Source organism: Pyrgilauda ruficollis, unplaced genomic scaffold (assembly GCF_017590135.1).
Source record: "Pyrgilauda ruficollis isolate IOZ18807 unplaced genomic scaffold, ASM1759013v1 scaffold122, whole genome shotgun sequence".
NCBI lineage: Eukaryota > Metazoa > Chordata > Aves > Passeriformes > Passeridae > Pyrgilauda > Pyrgilauda ruficollis.
The window spans coordinates 1,396,428-1,415,288 of NW_024510544.1; the positions used below are offsets into that span (position 1 = coordinate 1,396,428).

Sequence of the window (18,861 nt, forward strand, 5' to 3'; positions counted from 1 at the left end):
ACTCCGTGGCCAGCGGACTCAGGACGACGCCTGGGAATCTCTGGCGGAGGCGCAGGGTTCGCAGCAACCCCTTCCGAGCTAGTTTTCTCCCGGTGCATTTCTTGGGATCGCAGTGTCCGAGCTCCCACATGGCAAGGGGGCAGGGGAACTTGGCCTCCCGAGCGCCCCCATCCGCGGCCGTCTCGCCGTCCAGGCAAGCTGGAAACGGCAGGTGTACGTCAGTGCCCAGCGGTGACGCGGCACAGCTCGGCAGGACCCGCCTGCCCTTGCCCGCGTCCCGCGTCGCCTCACGCACCTGCCAGCGCTGCCTCCGCCTCCGCCGCGAAAGTCTCGAGGCTGAGAGCCCCACGCCGGCCCCCGCGCCGGCCTCCGCGTCGGCCGCGCTCCATGGCCGCACTCGGCGGAGACGCCGCCCCGCGGGGTCGCGCACTTCCGCTTCCCGCGGAGCGGGCGATGGCGGCTCGGGTGCTGCTGGCGGCGCTGGGCGCGGCGCTGGGTGGGTGCCGGGGCCGCGGCCGCGGGCGGGCGCGCCGGTCGCTTGGTCCATCCGCCGCGCCCAACTGCTCTCTCCCAGCAGGTCCCTTCGCCTCGGCGGGGAAAATGAAGATCGTGGAGGAGCCGAATACGTTCGGGTACGTGGCCGCCTGCTCGCCGTGTCGTCCCGCGATCCACCTGCACTCGACGGGTTCGGGTCTGCTTGCCGTCGTGCCCGCTCCAGCCCGTTTTTTCCAACGCAGTTGGCTCGCGGGCAGCGGCCGTCGGTATTGAGACACACAGGTAGGGGAGGATGTATGGACGCCCAGATGCATAACTCAGCCTTAAACGTTTAACTTTCCTTCTTTTGAAAGGTTGAATAACCCATTCTTGCCTCAAACAAATAGACTGCAGCCAAAGATGTCCCCGTCTGCAGTATCAGGTATATGCAACCGTTACTTTATTTTATTTTTGGTACAGTTTTCATAATGTAGCAGCAGTTGTTTGCAGTGCAAATAGTCTATTTCGACTTTATGCATACAAAACCGAATTTTGTGTGTTGTTTTATAAGCATCATGTAAAGTAAGCACGGGCAAATATATTTTATTGTGCTCCTGAAGGATTAAAACCTATATTACCTTCACTGGTGGTTCCAGGTCCCAGTGCTATTAATACAGTTTTTGTGATGGGACTATGCATATGTTTTATTCTGTGTTTTTCTAGCCTGTAAAAGATCCTTTTGACCCACAGTAAACACATTTCTCTTGACACAATCCTCAATGTCATTGAGATTATCATATAAAAGTCATCCCATCGTCCAGTAGTACTTAGTACCCAAAGATAGTTTAAAAAAGAAGTCCTAAGAGTAGGTTTGGAACCAGTCAGCGGGGCTCAATTTCACACACACAGCCTCAGTGTTGCAACATAAATGCATCCCTTAAGCAAAATGAACAGGAAAGTTCTAGGCCATCTCTAGAGGAGAGCAAATAAACACTGACGGCAAAGACTAAGCAAAAGGGAGTAACTCTTGTCTCTCTGCTAACCTTAGGCAGAAACTTAAACCTTGTTCAGATTCAGGAAAGGCATTTTGGTATGACAACACTGAATGTGATTATGCTTAATGTTTTCTGTCACTTTTTATAAACTCAAGTGTATAATTCTGCATGTACTGCATGTGAAATGTGAAATAGTTAGAAATGGGATTAGTAATAGAATGCTGAATGAGAAGCTGCCAAAAGTAGTAGGAAAAAAATAACAGCACACCAGAAATCCTTCTTTCTTTGTTGTGGGATCTTACATGTAGCCAAAAATTGGGAGTGTGTATGGAACATGAACCTAAGGGCATGGAACCCTACCTTGCCGAATAATTTCTTTAGCATGGAAACTGTACTTGTTCTTTTCTTCTGCAAAACAGTTGGGGTAATAGTTCTGGTAGTTTCTCTTCTACAGCATCTGCCCTGGAAAGGGAGGACATAAGTTTAATGCATTCCTTATGGACACATTCACATTTGCTGTTTTTCATTTGTGGGGAGAGCATCCTTATCACTGAGGCACAGATTTCATGTAGTAGAGGAGCAAACCCTTTGGCCAAGCCCATCTGTAGAATGAAATGCAAGATCGTGCAGTCAGAAGAACACCTGGGAAAGAGCACCTGCCTGTATCTCAGTATCCCTGTATCCCAGTATCCCTGTATCCCAGTATCCCTGTATCCCAGTGGTTAAAGCATTCTGGAGGGCGTGATTCTGGTAGTCTGACCTTTGTTTGTAGGATTGCTTGTCTAGATACTTGGAAAAAGTGCCTACACAATCCTGACAGCGGGGAATTTGAATCCAGGATGGGGTTTTACTTTGTTTGCTTTGTAATCTCTTCTTCTTTCCTCATAAATATTTAGTAATTCCAAGGTAAATTTCCTTATATGAGAGATACTGAAATACTCCTCTAGCATGTAGTTCAGAACTTTTTGCCCTCTTTTTAAGGAGAAGTTACTTGTCTTGGATTTCTTTGGCAGCAAGCCTTGTAGTCAATACTAAAAGAATAGAATTGCAATTGCTGATCTGTCTGACAGCAAAAGTTTTATCTTGTTAAATACTACCTGGATCAGACATGAAGGCAAATGACAAAAAAGACTATCCAGTTTGAGAATCTCAGTGAAACTTAAATATGCAGCACTGTTAACATTTTGAACAAATGAGCTTTACTAGTATAAACTTGCAGAGTTTGGATGAATTTGGAGCTGCCAGGCAAGAGTTTCAACTACTTCAATGTTAGATTTTGGCAGGATCTGCACTGATGATTCCTCTTATGGACCTGGCCTCCAAATGTTTATTTTTACACGGGTTTCTTGTTTTTGTTGTCAAATGAGGCTTATCTGTTCCACTGGCTAGTGAGAATGATAAACGTCAAAGATTGTGATGCAATCCTGTATAGTGCTAATAAGAACTTACGGAAATTCACATGGAAGATTAAAATTTCCTTGTGTACAGCAGAGAATTAAATTTGTCACATACTCCTCGCACTTTTATCACCACAGTAGCTTGCTTAAATTTAACCAAAACATTCTTTTTCCTTTATGTCATGTTGTGATGTTTTTAGGCCCTGCACATCTCTTTAGGCTTGCTGGCAAGTGTTTCAGTTTTGTGGAATCCACGTGAGTAATGGATTTGGATATTTGCTTATATACTTACTAGGAATAAACTAGTTTTTTATTCCAATCTGAAACATTTCTTATTTTCTGTTTCTTTTCTCTCCTTTTAAGGTACAAGTATGAGTTTTGTCCATTCCATAATGTCACTCAGCATGAGCAGACTTTTCGATGGAATGCCTATAGTGGGATTTTAGGGTGAGGCATTTAGACCTTTTACGTTTTAGCTATGTTGTCAGCAGGCTACTTCTTAGATTGTAAAGATGAGGCCGTTTTAAAACTGAGATTCTTCCATTGCTCAGCTTAGGTCATGGTAGTTCCCAAGGCGTTATACATAAAAATACCCTGTCTTGAAAAATTCAGATTTTTTTTTTGTTGTTGTTGATAAATACTAACCTCCTCTTTTAGCTGGAGACTGATTAATAACCCCTGCCAACTGCAAGTGTGATATGTTATGTGAGAAATTCAATAATGTCTAACTACAGCTTATATTAACATAGATTTCATGGCCATTAACTATTTGCAGTTTGGGTTAAATACAAATATTACAAAATTAAAAGAGTGCTTTATGCCTAATGGTTGTTAAACAATATAAACCAGACCATTGCTTTTCTAGATATTTTGTATATAGATGTCTCTTTTTTTCCTATGTGCAAAACAGTAAGTGAGTATGTGAGGAAACTGGTACATCACCATGCTGAGGGTATCAGGCTTTAGGACTTGCAGAAGTAAACTAGTTTTTGTAGGTGCTCTCACCAGCACTAAAAATCCTGCAATCAAACTGAGTTTCATGGTGTACTTAGCCTCATGGAATTTGTTGTAGGATTGATCTCTAAACTTTATTTTACTAGACTTAAACACAGATTTCTAACTGCAAATGGTTTGCAAACTGCTCTCAAAAGTGCTGTTGATGTGTCCTATATAGCAACCTGGATAACAAACTACACTGCTTCCAAGGTGTTGGCTATAGGAAGTGGAAATCCTGTGACAACAGAAATTAAGTATATACAGTTAAATTGAACATGGTATAAGGGTATTCTTGGTTTTCTTCCTGAGGGTTCATCTTTTTCTGTCCAGTAACTTAAAACAAAATAGTGTCCTCTTTTTTCAGAATCTGGCATGAATGGGAAATTGACAACAACACATTTGTTGGAATGTGGATGAGGGAAGGAGACTCCTGTGAAACTAAGAGCAGACAGACAAAGGTATAATAACTTAGACTATGCTAATTCAGACAGCATGACTCTACGAACACTTGTGAGACTACAGACTGAAACATTCCTACCCTGAAGAAGTCATCATTTAAGCTGTGATAGGAAACATAAAGATGAATTCCTGCAGAGACTATGTGAATGACTGGAGGAGGAAAGCTAGAATCAGGATAAAATTTTGAGGACATTTACTTATGGATTCTCATTGGTTAGTTACAACTCTTTTTTTCTTTGATAGAGTGGTATAATTATTACTGTAGAAATACAGTTCAGTGCTTTGTAATATGTGTCGGGCAAAATAAAGAAAAAGAGCTCTTTGCAGAATTCAAGATGCCAGCCTGTTAAAAACATCCAGGAAAAAGGAGGGAAAAGAATTTGGCAGTTAACAATAGCATGCTGAGGAGCTAAGCATGGTGTTAGAACAAGCACTTGGGACATTTTAAAAAAGACTTTGAGGTGATGGAGCATGTCTAGAGAAGGGCACTGGAGCTGTGCAAGGGTCTAGAGTGCAAGTCTGATGAGTAGCACCTGTCAGCCAGCATCCCCAGGTCTTTTTCCACCAGGCAGCTTTCCAGCTATTCTTGCCCGAGCCTGGAGAAGCGCACGGGGTTGTTATGGTCGAAGTGCATTACCCAGCACTTCACCTTGTTGAATCTCTTGCAGTTAGCTGCCAACTTGGCTGCCATATCCTGGCCACGGTGAAAATGTTACACTCTAATGGAGGTGCCTGCTTAACATCTTTATTTCTCATGGAAGCTGCAGAAAGAATTCATATTGTATGACCTTTGATATTGTGATTTAATTTTTCACTGGCATTTCATTTTGAAGACACAAAATATTTGTGCTGCAAATCTAAAGATGAAAACAATTCTCTGCAGTCTGGATGTGTCTTGTATTCTTAAATTAGCACATTGGTCAGAAATAAAATTTAAGAAGATTATGCTTATGTTAGATGAGATTCTAAAGGCATCCTATTCGCTGTCCTTTTTACTCTCATTCTTGCTGGAAATATGGTACTTAGTAGTTCAAGAAACAATGGTTGGTGGGGAGAATAATTTCCCATTAGAGAAAACAATTTTCACATTTGATAAAATAAAGGGATGATGTGCTGCTGTGATGCTTTTTCTGTCCGAAAGAAATAAAAAAAGGCGCTGGAAGCTTTGACATGACAGTGTGTGCAGAAATGCATCTACTGGCATTGGAACACAGCAGATAGATCATCAGTGATGGTATCGTTTCATGTAGACATTTTTTGCTCATCTTTGTTTTTACTGATGTTTAGGTTCATCTTGTTTGTGGGAAGAGCAATAAATTGGCTTATGTGTCTGAGCCAAGTACTTGTGTTTACTCTTTGACATTTGAGACTCCTCTCGTGTGCCATCCCCACTCACTTTTAGGTAAGATTTAAAAAATACTTTGTGGAACAGCTAGCATATACACTATCCTCAGAGTGTCTGTTTTTAGGTTGAGTTAGTACCTTAATATGAATTAGTAATAAGTGTTAACATATTATATGAAGTCATTATAACACAGGTATTTCTCAAATATTTTTTTTATTTGAGATTATAAATTTGTAAATTTTTTTTTTTGTCATTGCTAGTTTAGACCCAGTGAATGATTTTTTTTTTTTTCTTTTCTTGGTCTGTAGGAATAAGCCCTGTAGTATCTGCCCATTTACTTACATTGCAAAAAAGCTCCATTAGAATTACATTGAGCAAAGGAATATGAGGCCTTGGATCTTGAAATAAGAAAAATTTCTGGTCATTCTCCAGAAACTTTAAATGTGCAAAGTGCAATTTAAGCCTAAGCCCAGCTCTTGAAAGCAGTGGAGGCTGTGTACTGTAAAGAAACAGTGAGTTCTTAAAACAAATATTCTTGCATGATACTAGAGGATGAATTAACTAATGCAGGACAGCACTCCTGGTTTTTACATGGTTTGACTTCCATTTTTCAGTTTATCCAACTCTGACTGAAGCACTACAGAGGAAGTGGGATGAAGCAGAGCAGCTTCTGTACGACGAACTAATAACCGACCAGGTTTATTAATTCTTCCAACTCTATTTGGTAAAAAAAAAAGTTACTGTCAAATAGCCAAACCTGGCTTCTGTAGTTTCTCCTTTCGGAGCAGATGCATTTATTCTGCAGTTGGCAAATAGTAATTTTTGTGTTCTGTAACTGCTATATGAACTGGTAATGAAGCTTAAGGACTTGGAATGGCCAGTGCAAATTACAAGCAGAGACGAGAGTTTAACAGATTGATCTATCACCTTTTGTAAACTTTCTTTTCTAGGGTTACAAAAAAATTCTGAAAGAGATTTTTGAGGAAGCAGGACTTCTAAAAGCAACAGAAGAAAATGAAGTTGAAAAACAGAGTAAGAAAATAACTCCGGAATTTGAAACAGTGGAAAAGTGCAGTAAGGTATAGAGCATAATATTTACAATGTGGAATTGCCACCTTTTCACTATATGACAGTATCTAGTGGGAGAGCATTATGTAAATTCCCTTGGTGTTCAGCTGAATCTCTTCATGGGGTTATCCTTTCTGGTTTCAATATGTGACAGCCTGCATGTAGTGTGATTCGGTATCTTTATTATAGCCCCTAAGTCAAAAACAAACCAGCAAAAATGAATGCCCAGTAAGAAGATAGGGGTTGTGAAGGAATTGGTGTATGCGCTTGGGTTATGAACACTTTGTAGGTACTCTTTCTGGGGAATATCAGTCTGGAGACAGGAAGGAATTACTTGCAAAGATAAATGTGTAACCAACCTCGAGAATGTTGACACTTTTAATTATCTCTGTGGATAATTATCTCTGTGGGTAATTACCCAAACTTGTGTAAGAATGCATTGGCTGTTGCACAAGCAAAAGGCAGAAGGGCTGTATTTATTTCTGAATGACTCTTGTGTATGTGAACAGTTCTCCTGCAACAGAGTTGGAATGGGGAAAATAGAGGCAGAAGGTGTGCTCAGCCTAGAAGAGCGCAACCTGACCACAAGAAAAAGAGCACGGATGGGAATTCATTCATTGCAATGCAGAGAAGCAGTTGGTGTTGTCTTTTTATTTGAAAAATGTAGCAAAGACAAAACACCGTGTAGTAATTCATTAATATAACCAAATAAAACCACAGTTAAGCTGAATAGACTTTAATATAGAGACCACCATTTTGATCTCATAGGAGCTGGAACAGTCACGTGATTATTTTTTTCACTCATTAACAATACAGTATTTAATAATTTCTATTTCTTTTTCTGGCTTCATCATAGCTTAATTGACATAAATTGGCTGGTTTGGTAAACACAGAATCTTAAATACTTATTCTTTTGCTTTATCTTTATTCATGTAAACACCAAAACACAGCAAAAAATAGGGGCTTCTCTGAGATTTCAGGTACGTGCTTTGAGTCTCAAAAGAATTAAGCAATCCCTGTCTGTAAGGTCAGGAACAGAAAATGCTGAGAGCAAGAACATGAAGTTACTAGGCCAAGAGTTGAGGAGTTGACAAATTTCCAGACCTTAGAATTACGATAATTACAAAATAAGGGCAGTCCTGAAGCAAACTTAGGATTTCTTCTATGATAAAATGCTAATTACAGGACAAGTATGAAATAATTACAGAAAGCATTTCTAATTTTTACTCTTGGGCTTGAAAAAAGCTGGCTCCTCTTTTAGCAACACAGACATGTATCTTTTTCTAAAATTTGCTCTATGTTCTTGGAACAAGCACTTTAAGTTCTTCAAAGCCAAGAAGTGTAACAGCTGTGCACAAACGCATTTTTTTCTTAAAAGCTCCCAATCTAGGTATGTATTTGAAAAGTGGGAGGGCAATTTTTAATATATTTTCTTTCTTAGGAATACAAGCAACTTTCTGAAGAAATAAAAAAACTTAGAGTTTTATTAGGTCAACATGGTATTGCTTACAAAGGAAATTCTGGTGAGTTTTTTTGGTATCATTCTTCAATGCTGTTTTACAGGAACAGTTAAAAAATCTGGCATATATGGTGGTAAAATTCAGTAGACAAAGTTTTTAATAAGTACTTAGGTTTTGATTCCTGTGCACAAGGACTTACTTTGTCCTCAAAAAATCTGTTGATGACTTGAAATTCTAGCTTTATAGAAAAATTTTGACCGCTGTTGTAACTGAAGTTTGTTTCCAGTCCTTCCAATTTAAAAGGAAACCGATATTACCTCATTAATAGAACAAAGGTGTCTGTTAAGTAACTCCACTTCTGTATTTTAACCCCAAGGCTTGATTCCTTTCATAACACTTGAAGTTTTCTCAGTATCTTTTTGGATTGTTTTATTTCCCTTTTTGAAGTTGCCTGTTTCTTTCTTCCCTCTCTTTGATTTCTGTTAGGTAAGTACCATACCACATGCAGTTTTTAGTAGGAAAGACTGGTGCTGGCTGTGAAGGGGCACGGCTAATCTGGATTAATTCCAGACAAGTTGTTTTTTGTTTTTTTTTTCTTTGGAGAGGTTTGTAATTTGGTTTTCTGTTTGTTTGTTTGTTTTCCCTCATTCCTGCCAGACCATCATGCCCTTTATTACATGAACTATTTCTCAAAGGAGAATTTAATGTCCAGGAATACATGTATATACATAAATACATATATCTTTTTTCTTTTACAGATTGTATGTTCAGAATTGGCACTTCAACAAAACAAAGAACCTTTGAGCTAATTAACTTAGCTTAAAATTAGTGACACACTTACTTTTTTCTTTTTGCTTTGAGAAACTTTTCTAGGGAAAAACTCATATAAAAAATTTGTAGAACATGTTATCTGCACATTTAAACTACTATTTGCACAGTATTTCTGCCTGTTTGGTAGTTCTTTCATTATTGCAGTAGTTCTTTTAATTATTGCAGATTAGCACTCTATAATCAGAAGTAGAATTCAGTTTACTGTAGATTACTTACTTCAAAATTATTTAGTGAATTCTGTGATAAAAATGTTGTGGTGTTTAAAAGCCAAAATAACTGATGTCGTATTAAAAAACTAAATTTTACAGCTGGAAATACCAGTGTTGAGCATGTAAGTCACCAACTGGCAACTGCAGTGGCATCAGTTCTCAATGGGTCAAAGAACGACGAGCACCTGCATGGCGATACAGGAATTTGGAATTATACTCTATGAAGAAACTTGGGTGATACAGAATGCAAATTAAACTGAACGTGTATTATGCCACAAAGATTATTTACCTTCTTGTGAGTATTCTTGACTTTGTTTCAATTTGTGCCCTAAAGCAAACAGTATAGTAGAGCGAGGGCACACCATTATGAGAACAGTTAGCTACTTTCTGACAACATTTGTAACACTTCTTTGGTAAGACTAGTATTTGGTACAAACTTAAAGATTCTCTGCGCCTAGTCCCAGCTTTTGCTGTGGGAGAAGTTGGAGTGAATACAAACCAGCGCAAGACCAGTGCTGCAAGATGTTTTAAGAAAGGTACTAAATACAATATTAACAACATGCTATTTCATCTATATGCTAAAACGTTTTCTGGGCACACTTCAGCAGAAAAAGAAACATTTTCTGCCACAGCAGTGCAGACCACACCACTCCATCGACTCGTGTTCAAAGGTCGATGTCGTCTTTGGCTGTCAGGTTAAATGGAAGTTGGTCAGAATCTGACAGAAAAGTGCAATGAAATCACTGAATTGTTACAAAAGCATAGTTGTGTTGAGGAAATACCCATTCCTCCTAGCTAGGGATCGGGAGCAGCGGTGAGGGAGCCCGGGAACAGACAACCGAGCACTCTTTTGTGCGCCCATGTCCAGCGGTCACGCTTTTTGGCCACCCCAAACCTGCGCCTTGCCGAGCGGCGGGCGCCTCCCCGGAGAGCGAAGCCGCCGCGCCGGGCACCCGCCCCCCGCCGCGCGCCCCGGGCCGGCCGGACCCGCGCGCGGCCCAGCCGTGAGGGCGGCCGGGCAGCGAGCGCCCCCGCCCGCCATGCGCTGCGGCGCTTCCGTCCGAGCCGCGTCCGCTTCCGCCCCGCGCTGCCGCTCTTCCCTCAGCCCCGATCAAGTAAGCGCATCCCCGCGGGTGGCCGCGGGCCTCGGGGTGTTTTCTGCCCGCCGTGCCCGCGTTCCCTTCGGGGCAGAGGAGTGGGCGAGGACGGGCCTGCCACTGCACCGGGCGGGGGCCGCTCGGCTCCCCGTCCCCCGCCGTGGCTCTGCCCCGGCCGCTCGCCCGCCTCGCGGCCGTGCCTGCGCTCGCTGCGGAGCCGTGGGGCTGCAGCAGGCGGGCGGCGCGCGTGGTCCGGCCGGCGCTGCCGGCTCTGCTCGCTCGCTGCCGCCGCGGCGGCGGCTCCTCGCGGGCGAGGGGCAGGCCCGGGCCGCGGGTGGCGCGTGCAGTGCCGCGGGCTGCGGTTTACTGAACGGTGTCCGAGCGGGGAGTCGGAGCTCTGTGCTGCCATGAGGTGTTTTCTGCCAAATACCAAACCCATCAAGTTTTTTATATATATTGACAATCTAAAGTTATTTATAAATTAATTTTGAAATAAACCCTTAAATTCTACTAGCCAGCTAGTACAACCAAGCTTCCATCTCTCGCGTTAGAGAGCTTGGGGACCTTGTTAAAGAGTACAAATAGTTTATATAAACTGCTCTAAATTTAAAAAGAAAAAAAGTCTCTGTTTATCATCGCGTGCATCGTTTTGGAATGGGTTTAATACTCCCCACTTAAAGAAATAAAGCAGCTGTAAGTAAAAAAAATATCTATCAAAGGAAATTCACTGTAGGTATGGATCACTGGCTAGCGTAATGATAGACCAGGAGATAGAAAAGTGGGAGATTTGATAAGTGAAGTAATTCAAGCCTTCAGGAGTAAGCAGGGAATTAAACACAGGCTGCTTATATTTTGCCACTCACAGCACTCGGGAGAAATAAAAAACGAAGCAGACCAGTAAAATTAAGTTCAAGAAAATGGCAGCGAAATACCCTGAGTAACAGTCTGAAAAATAACCACTGATGTTAGCAGCTTTATGAATAGTAATATGATGTAGCAATAACTACAACCTCCTTTGCCATTTAAAATATGAATAGTAGCAATAACTCATGCACTAGTTTACATCCGTGGCATGTTTTTTTTTGGACTGCCCATGCCTCCCTAAGCATCCTGAAGGTGATCAATGGCAATGGGAAGGACATTATAAGATAAGAAAAAAGAAGTTTAGCCTCCAGTGGAAGGAGCTGTAAAAGAAGCAAGAAACCAAGATGGGGTAAATGAGACTAAACATATATGTGCTGGTACTGAGGCCGAGTGATGGGTTTGAAGCCAGGGAAAAAGAAACATGCCTTAGAACATATCCTAGAAATGGAAGGTATGAGTCCAATATCATGTGAGTGGGATGAGGGCAGTGGAACATATGAATGACAGCTCCACATTTTTCAGTTTTTCACCTCCACGGGTGAAAACTTGTGGACTTAGTTGTGAATTGGCTGAGAAGGACAATCCCTGCACCATCAGTTTGAGAAGTTGGATATTTAGGCTGACTTTCCCTCCAGCTCACAGCAAGCCCCCCAAAATTCCCTCTCTGAAAATCAAAGGAGGGAGCTGTAGTTTGACCTGGTCACTTACTTTGGCCCTGACATCAGGTGTTAGAGCAGAGCTGTGCATTGCTGGATTTTTTTCACTTATATTCTCTGCCACATATTAATGTTTTTAGCAAGTGTGGCAAATTGCTCTATAATTGTTCTGTTGTAAAATTATAGACCTCTAGTAGTAATAGTACCAGCTGAATTAATAATTAGCATAGCTAGAAGGACTACGCCTTTGAATGAATGCTGATTGTTATGTGCCTTCCCCTGATTCAGGTCCTGAGCCGGCAAAAGTGGATTTGCAGCGTGTAAGTGCGTGCTGAAAGGCTGAATGTGGTTCAGTAGGAGACTGTGGTTACTGCCTTGGTCCTTGCACTCCAGCAGCTGCCTCTGGAGGATGAATGGTCACGATCGACACAACACCACAATCGCTTGATCTCATCCAGACTCTGAGGAAGGGGTTAAGGAAGGAGGACTGGGGAGCCCGAGAGTTTCAGAGCACCATCCTTTTTAACCTTTCAGCGGTCTGTCTGCATGTGTATGAGTGAGATGCATTATACAGGTAATCCTTCACACATGGCTCATTCATTCATACCTCTTAAGCTGATGCAGTGCTTGGGAGGTAATACCAGAAAGTCAGTTGATACAGCTCATGTTATAAGTGGCATTCCAAAATCTTCCAGCTTTCAAACAAAATGAAGAGTGTGGGAAATGTGTAACACAGAGCTTCTAACTTCATGTTGTCTTTATACAGTTACCAGGCTTACGTTTACAATTTTGTGACTGTTTAATATGTGGCATTTGTTATTAGCCTCTCCAGAATATGACTGATGATGGAACTACATGCATTTGGAAATGTACCTTTCAAAAGCCGTAAGACAGGTCTTGTTAGTTTAATTTTGATTTTCTTGTTTTCTTTGCTTCCTCGTACAGCATCTGTCAGCTGCCAAGTAGAGAAGGTAAAGAAGCCTGTCCACACAAAAGACGTATTAGCCAGTAAAGGTAAGAATACATTAGATGCCAGGTACAACGTGTGTATTTGTTTGAAGATTTTAAAGTTTTAAATGCAAATCTCTACTTCTGCATTCCAAATCTGGTACTTCCTACTTACCTAATTTCTTTGTGCACTATAGAAGACTCTGTGCAGCTGCAGGTCTGTATAATCCCTTATTAGCAAGAATACTATACTTCAGTTTACAACTGGAAGATGTCGCTTTAATATCAAATTTCAGATTTATGTCTTACGTTGTCATCTGGCTTTGGCATTACTTCATACTATGAATGTTAGCACTATAACTGTGCTGATGCTGAATGCCAGTTTTTATAGGTCAGGGCAGCTGTATTGGACCTTTCTTGAATATGCATGTCATTATTGCAACATGCCTCTGTGCATGTGAAATATGCCAAATTCTGCAATATGTGCACTTAAATGGGCAGTAAATCTAGAACCCGTGGATGGCTGAATTCCAAATTACTTGTAACCTCACTACACTTGTCTTCAGTGTATGCTTTTCTTTCATTGTAGGGATGCTGCCTGGAGCAGAGATGAGGTCAGGAAAGCCAAGACAAAGTACGTTGAACAGAAAAGGAAAGAAAATGCAAGCATCACACTCCTCATGCTGTCCTGATAAGGAAGACAGGAAAACTAGTGGCAACTGTGATGGAGAAGGCTGAGATACTCAGCAATTTTTTCATCTCAGTTTTCCATTGTAATCTCTCTTCCTACTTCTCTCAAGCCCCTGCCCCTCAAAACAGAGACTGGCTATACAAAATAGCCATTGAAAATGAAGATCAGGTTTGGGACCACATAAGGAACCTGAACATGCAGCGTCCCGGGAGGCGGCAGCAGCAGTGTCGTAGGGAAGGGATGAGCCAACTACTACCGCCGGCAACGGAGCGGAGCATGAGCAGGAGCTGCGGCAGCGTTCAGGCCACGCTGTCCCCGTGCTGTGGGGTGGCCAGCGGTCCATGACAACGGAGCTAGGGCCTTCAGGCCTTCTGGGGGCTACCGCCCTTTCTTGTTGCAGCAGAGCCCCTTTTTGGGGGTGCGTGCATGTGGAAATGGCTTTAATAAAGCAACACGCTGCTGTCCAGGGGCTCATTTTGTGCCTTCTTTGGGGGTGAGGAAAAAAGGCTGGGGCATGGGGTGTAGGCTCGGGGCTCAGATCTCATTTGGGGCACCCCAGCGTCCCTGGGAGAGCCATGATGCAGTGGAGGAGCAGGTGAGTGGGGAATGATGGGGGGGAGGTCATGCTGGGTGCCCTCCCCCAGAAGGACCCAAAGCTGCCAGAAGATTCACAGGGAGGAGTGAGTGTAGAATACCAAAACCTGTCAATTTCAGGGATATATAGATACAGTTTATAAATGCACCCCTCCCCTGCAACTCAGTCCTTCACTGCACATCCCAGGAGTGGATTTACTCCATCCTTTGTTCCCAACAGTACCTCTCCAGCACAAATCCCACTTCTAACAGACACAAACCAGAAATCTAGTACAGCTGCTGGCTCTGAAAGTGATAGTACATCTGGCTACGTGACGGTGAGAGCTTCTCAGGATCTGGGGGAGCACCTGGATGTGAACTTGGATATGTGGAGCATTAGTTAAAGGAGGTGCTGAGGGACAAACCTTCTTGCCAGGCAGCAGCAGCTTAGCAGATGAGCCAGTGCATGTAGTTGCAGGGGGGAATCTTTCTCCTTTTCACTTTTGCTTTCCTCTCGCCAGTCTCTCCAAAGTGCTCCTAGAAAAAAATGGGAATTATGAGGACAAAAGGAGTTTAAATGGAGGGAAGCAACTCCTCTTCCATTACTGTCTGTGTTTGAAATTGGGGGAATGAAGCAAGTAGGACCCTGCATGCCCTTAAAGCCCCAAATGCCACCTCTGAGCTAATACCCAGACCCTGGGAAAATGACTTCTTTTTCCCATGGAAAATGGCCTCTGTTTGCGGCCACTCGCACTGGTCAACAGGGTTAGGGTTTCGTGTTAAAGTTTTTAAGATGGGATTTGTAGACGGACACAAGATGCCTGGTGCTGTGAAGTTATCCTGTAGCCCTTTGACATTTGTCCTGACTTTCTTTCAGATGCAGGCAGATAAAATCCATGGCAGAGCAGCCCATACCAGGTGAGGGGGTTCCTCCAAGCAGGTCAGTCACAGTTTGTCTCTGCAGGGGAAGTGTAAGTGGTGACTGTTACAGCACTGTTCTTTGTTTTTGTTTTTTAGGAAGAATGCGAGGATAGGTAGAGGATCCTGACCGTAGGATTCACAGGCATCCGTCTTTGCAGTTCTTAGAAGAAATCATTCAGTTAGCATCTTCTTCCTCCAGGGTTCTCTGAGCCTCATCAGCTCACCATCGGTCTCACCTCAGTCATTTCATTTTGCCTTCTGTCGTCCTTGCAGTGTTTTTTAAATAATATAAATAATATAAAAATATAAATCCAAATGTACAAATATATATCTAAAGATACCTATGTAGATGTAAAAATATTTAAATATTATTTAAAAATCGGTGTGGATGGTTTTGATGTAGTTATAGGCAGGGCTTTTCCTATAAATAATAAAATTAGAAATAATGATTAAAAATATAAATATAGAACTGTATCATAAATACATAAAATATATATAAAAATATAGAATAGAAAGAATTATGTCTCTTAGAAATTGAAAAAATATAATATAAATAATACTCTATCGTTAATATTACATTGTGATATATATGTATCTATAAATAAAATACGTGAATATAAAATACAAATGTAAATGTGAATATAATTATGAAAAATGTAAATATAAAAATATTTAATTGTAGTTTTAAAGAAAGTGGGTTTTTATTCTTATTTGGTTAGAGGCAGGGCTTTTATTTTAAACAATATATAATTATTATTAATTTTATAGAGACAGAAATTGTTTAGAGGCAAGATTTTTATTTTAAAGAACACAAGTGTTTTATGATTATAAACCTAAATATAAAAACGTATAATAAATATATAATAAATATATGAAGATATGTATATATATAAAAGTATGGAATAAAAATAAATATAAGTAATAGGAAGAGATGTAATATAGAATAGAAATAACATTATACATCAATATACATTATAAATGTAAATATGAAAAATATAAATATAAAAATAGTTAAATATAGTTTTAAAGAAAGGGGGGTTTGGGGGCTTTTATTTGGTTAGAGGCAGGGGTTTTTTTGGTTTTTGTGCTGGTTTTTTTGGGGCATTTATCTTTGAGGGTTTTTCGAAGGGGATCGCGCCGGTTCCTTTTGCCTCCCTCCCCTCGAGGCGAGCGGCAGCCCCAGCTGTGGCCGGCGGCAGTGCTGCCGCCTTGTGGACAGAGAGCGGTACTGCAGCCCCAGCTGTGGCCGGCGGCAGTGCTGCCGCCTTGTGGACAGAGAGCGGTACTGCAGCCCCCCAGAGCGAGCGCCCCGCCCCTCGCCGCTGGGTGCCGGGGGGCGGGGGAAGAACGGCTGCCGAGCGAGGGAAGGGCGAGGGGCGGGAGCGAGCGGCGTCTGTAAATAAGAGGGGAGGGGTGAAGGAGATTTAGGAGTGCGAGCGCACACGATGACTGAGAAGAATGGCAGCGGCGGGGGAGGTCCGGAGGGCGGCGGAGGCGCGGTCGCAGCGCTCCACGGGCCGGGGGCAGCGGGCTAGGGCGGTGTCAGAACAGGACTGCACCCCTCCAACCCCCGCGCGCGCCCCTCTGCAGCCGGTGGAAACGACGGCGCGCCGCAGATTCCCGTCGGGGCGGTGCCGGGGTGGCGTGCAGGCGGTGCAGTAGGCGGAGCGGGCTCCTGGCTTTCCCCGCCCTTTCTGCTGCCATCTTTGGAAGGTCAGGCGAGCTGCCCGTCCCGTCCCTCCGCCTCCCCGCGCTCCGCTGCCCGCCCCTGGCCCCGGCGCCGCAGAGCGCGCCGCCCGTGTCCTCGTCCCCGGAAAGGCGGCGGGAAATCGCGCCGAGAGGGCGGGGTGGGTCGTCCCCGTCCCGCCGCCTCCCCGCACTCCCTCCGCTCTCTGCCCTCCCCACTCTCACACAACGGCCCCCCACGGCCCCTTCTGGTCCAGGGAAATGGAGGAAAACACAAAAGCATCGGGGCAGAACAGCCGCTGGAGGTGCCCGAGCCGTCTCCCTGCCCGCAGGGCCAAGGCTGCACACGGCCGGGAGCTGACAGGTACGCAGGATGGGCGGCTCCGGCAGGGTTTGCCTCGCTGTGTTCTGGTGCCGTGCTGCTGCGAGAGGAAAGAGCGAGAGGTCCAAAGCCCTGAGCCGAGCGCTGGGAAACGGGAGCCGAGGAAGGCTTGGGTTAAGGATGGGTTGAAATTGGGCTGGCCGTTAGTGCATGAAGAAACATTTGTCATCCACGCTGCCAATGGGAACACCTGGTACATCCTAGCTCTGCCTTGTGTTTTATGTGTTTTTATTTCATACTTATGTCATCACAAAAAGCAAGGATGGAGTAAATGGGACTGGTTCCCACTATTGCTGTGTGAAGGCTTTCTACAGGCTGCCGTATTTATGTTCTCTTTTTTTTCACTCCAGGCTTGGCTTTTTCCATCCTTTTCCCATGTCTGCTGCATTGGGTGTCCTCAGGAGGGCTGGGTTCCTCAGCAGGCGTCTTAGGAGTTGCTGTTAATTCTGGTTTTTCTGAAGGTGTATAGAAGTGTGCTATTGAAACAGCTCTTTTCTCTCCTGAAAAGCTTTCCATCCAAGACCACCCATGCATCTATGTGTTTTAATCATGTAGTCAGATGCACTAAGGTTTTTACTTACCAAAACCTGTAGCAGATGACTCTTTGCTTTGTGTGTGTGAGAAGTGGCATTTGTGCTGGAGAGCTGCAGCTGGGAAGAAAAGATGGATTAAATGTGCTCTGGGGATGGGTGGGCACGGAATGAAACACTTGCAAAGAAGGGCAAGGCAGTGATGATTCCAGAGGAAAAATGAGAGGTGATTGCTTCTGATCCATGGCGGCTTTCCTTTGGAATGATCGATCAGAGAGTGTATGGAAGCAGAGAGCAGCTTCTGGCTATTTTTGCTCTGTAAACTTCTCTGTGGCTCCACAGGTCTGTGCTGGAGAGTGGGAGAAAGGTCCCTGATGGTTGCCGTGTCCTCGGTGGGCAGAGAGCTCTGACCTTGGCTGGGTGGGCTGGTGAGTATTGAATCAATCCCTGCCTCCTTGTGAACAAGTTGTTTTACGAGTCATCGTCAGGGGACCACTTTTAGCTGGCTTTAGTTTGGTTTCTTTTTCACAGGTTTCTGGGTGTTTTGATCCTGACATCACCAAACCCTCAGGTTTGCTGAATTAGGACTCTTACCTGTATGGCCCATGAGGAAGCTGATTGGTGCCTTGGTGCTCCTGTTGTGTTCATTTGGGCTGTGCTTCAGGCTTCTCTCCCTGGGCTCTTGCAGTTGCTGTATCTCTTGGATGCTGTGCAGGATGGAATCAGGCAGCCAAACCTCAGGTTCACCTTCTCCCTGACCCTCTGCGTTGGTCGTGTGGCACAGCAGATCCTGGAGCCAGGTACTGGAACTTGCTGCGTGTGTCACTGCTGGAGTGAAAAACAGAGCCTTGGGGAGTGTCGATCTCCTCATCTGCTTTGTGTTCATGCACTCTTGACTGAGCTTTTCGTTCTGGGGAAGAAAAGGGGAGGGTGGGCAGCAACCGAGTGAGCCTCAGAGCAAAGGCCTTCTGCAGTTGCTGGGCTGTTCTCCCAGCTTGGAACGCTGCACACTCACTACAGCTTCCACGTATTCTCATCCATGGTTGTGGACTGGGAACGTTGCCAGGGTGGGCAGCACAGAGCATGGTCACACTGTGAGGTTTTCTGACACTACAACACTCTTACACCCTCTAAGAACTTCCCCTTCAAGGACTGTAATGGAACAAAAGGTATGAAAGAAATAAAATTCCACAAGGGAAAATAGTCTGCAAAAATGCCTCCATTAGACTGGAGCCATTACACTGGAGCCACAGTGCTTGTGTCCCTGTTCCAGCTTGTT

At 43.7% G+C, this 18,861-nt stretch overlaps 2 protein-coding genes across 4 annotated transcripts; both read left to right on the plus strand.

Annotated features, from left to right (window-relative positions):
- The first annotated feature begins 297 nt into the window (after positions 1-297).
- Positions 298-9,513, plus strand: GNPTG (N-acetylglucosamine-1-phosphate transferase subunit gamma). 3 transcript variants are annotated; one of them, XM_041490380.1, is made up of 11 exons: positions 298-496; positions 575-632; positions 849-916; positions 3,067-3,121; positions 3,230-3,313; positions 4,227-4,320; positions 5,609-5,723; positions 6,281-6,363; positions 6,617-6,745; positions 8,176-8,257; positions 9,334-9,513. In XM_041490380.1, exons 1-11 carry the CDS (start codon positions 388-390, stop codon positions 9,456-9,458), a joined length of 1,002 nt encoding a protein of 333 aa, XP_041346314.1. In that variant the 5' UTR covers positions 298-387; the 3' UTR covers positions 9,459-9,513. The 3 variants fall into 3 exon arrangements, with proteins under 3 accessions (XP_041346314.1, XP_041346315.1, XP_041346313.1); XM_041490381.1 differs by having other exon boundaries at positions 578-632; XM_041490379.1 differs by having other exon boundaries at positions 298-632.
- A 396-nt stretch (positions 9,514-9,909) lies between these two features.
- Positions 9,910-18,796, plus strand: LOC121365829 (translation initiation factor IF-2-like). The gene is made up of 7 exons (XM_041490304.1): positions 9,910-9,924; positions 10,103-10,743; positions 16,151-16,379; positions 16,520-17,034; positions 17,925-18,010; positions 18,095-18,153; positions 18,271-18,796. Exons 1-7 carry the CDS (start codon positions 9,910-9,912, stop codon positions 18,529-18,531), a joined length of 1,806 nt encoding a protein of 601 aa, XP_041346238.1. The 3' UTR covers positions 18,532-18,796.
- The last annotated feature ends 65 nt before the right edge of the window (positions 18,797-18,861 follow it).

What these genes read in the sequence shown, in the direction of transcription:
- GNPTG (XM_041490379.1), top strand. Translation starts at nt 388, where the DNA reads ATGGCCGCACTCGGCGGAGACGCCGCCCCGCGGGGTCGCGCACTTCCG. An exon ending in GTCCCCGTCTGCAGTATCAG is followed by an intron (nt 917 to 3,066) that starts GTATATGCAACC and finishes TGATGTTTTTAG; the next exon opens with GCCCTGCACATCTCTTTAGG. An exon ending in TGCTTACAAAGGAAATTCTG is followed by an intron (nt 8,258 to 9,333) that starts GTGAGTTTTTTT and finishes TAAATTTTACAG; the next exon opens with CTGGAAATACCAGTGTTGAG.
- LOC121365829 (XM_041490304.1), top strand. An exon ending in ACACGGCCGGGAGCTGACAG is followed by an intron (nt 17,035 to 17,924) that starts GTACGCAGGATG and finishes GTGGCTCCACAG; the next exon opens with GTCTGTGCTGGAGAGTGGGA. An exon ending in GACCTTGGCTGGGTGGGCTG is followed by an intron (nt 18,011 to 18,094) that starts GTGAGTATTGAA and finishes AGCTGGCTTTAG; the next exon opens with TTTGGTTTCTTTTTCACAGG.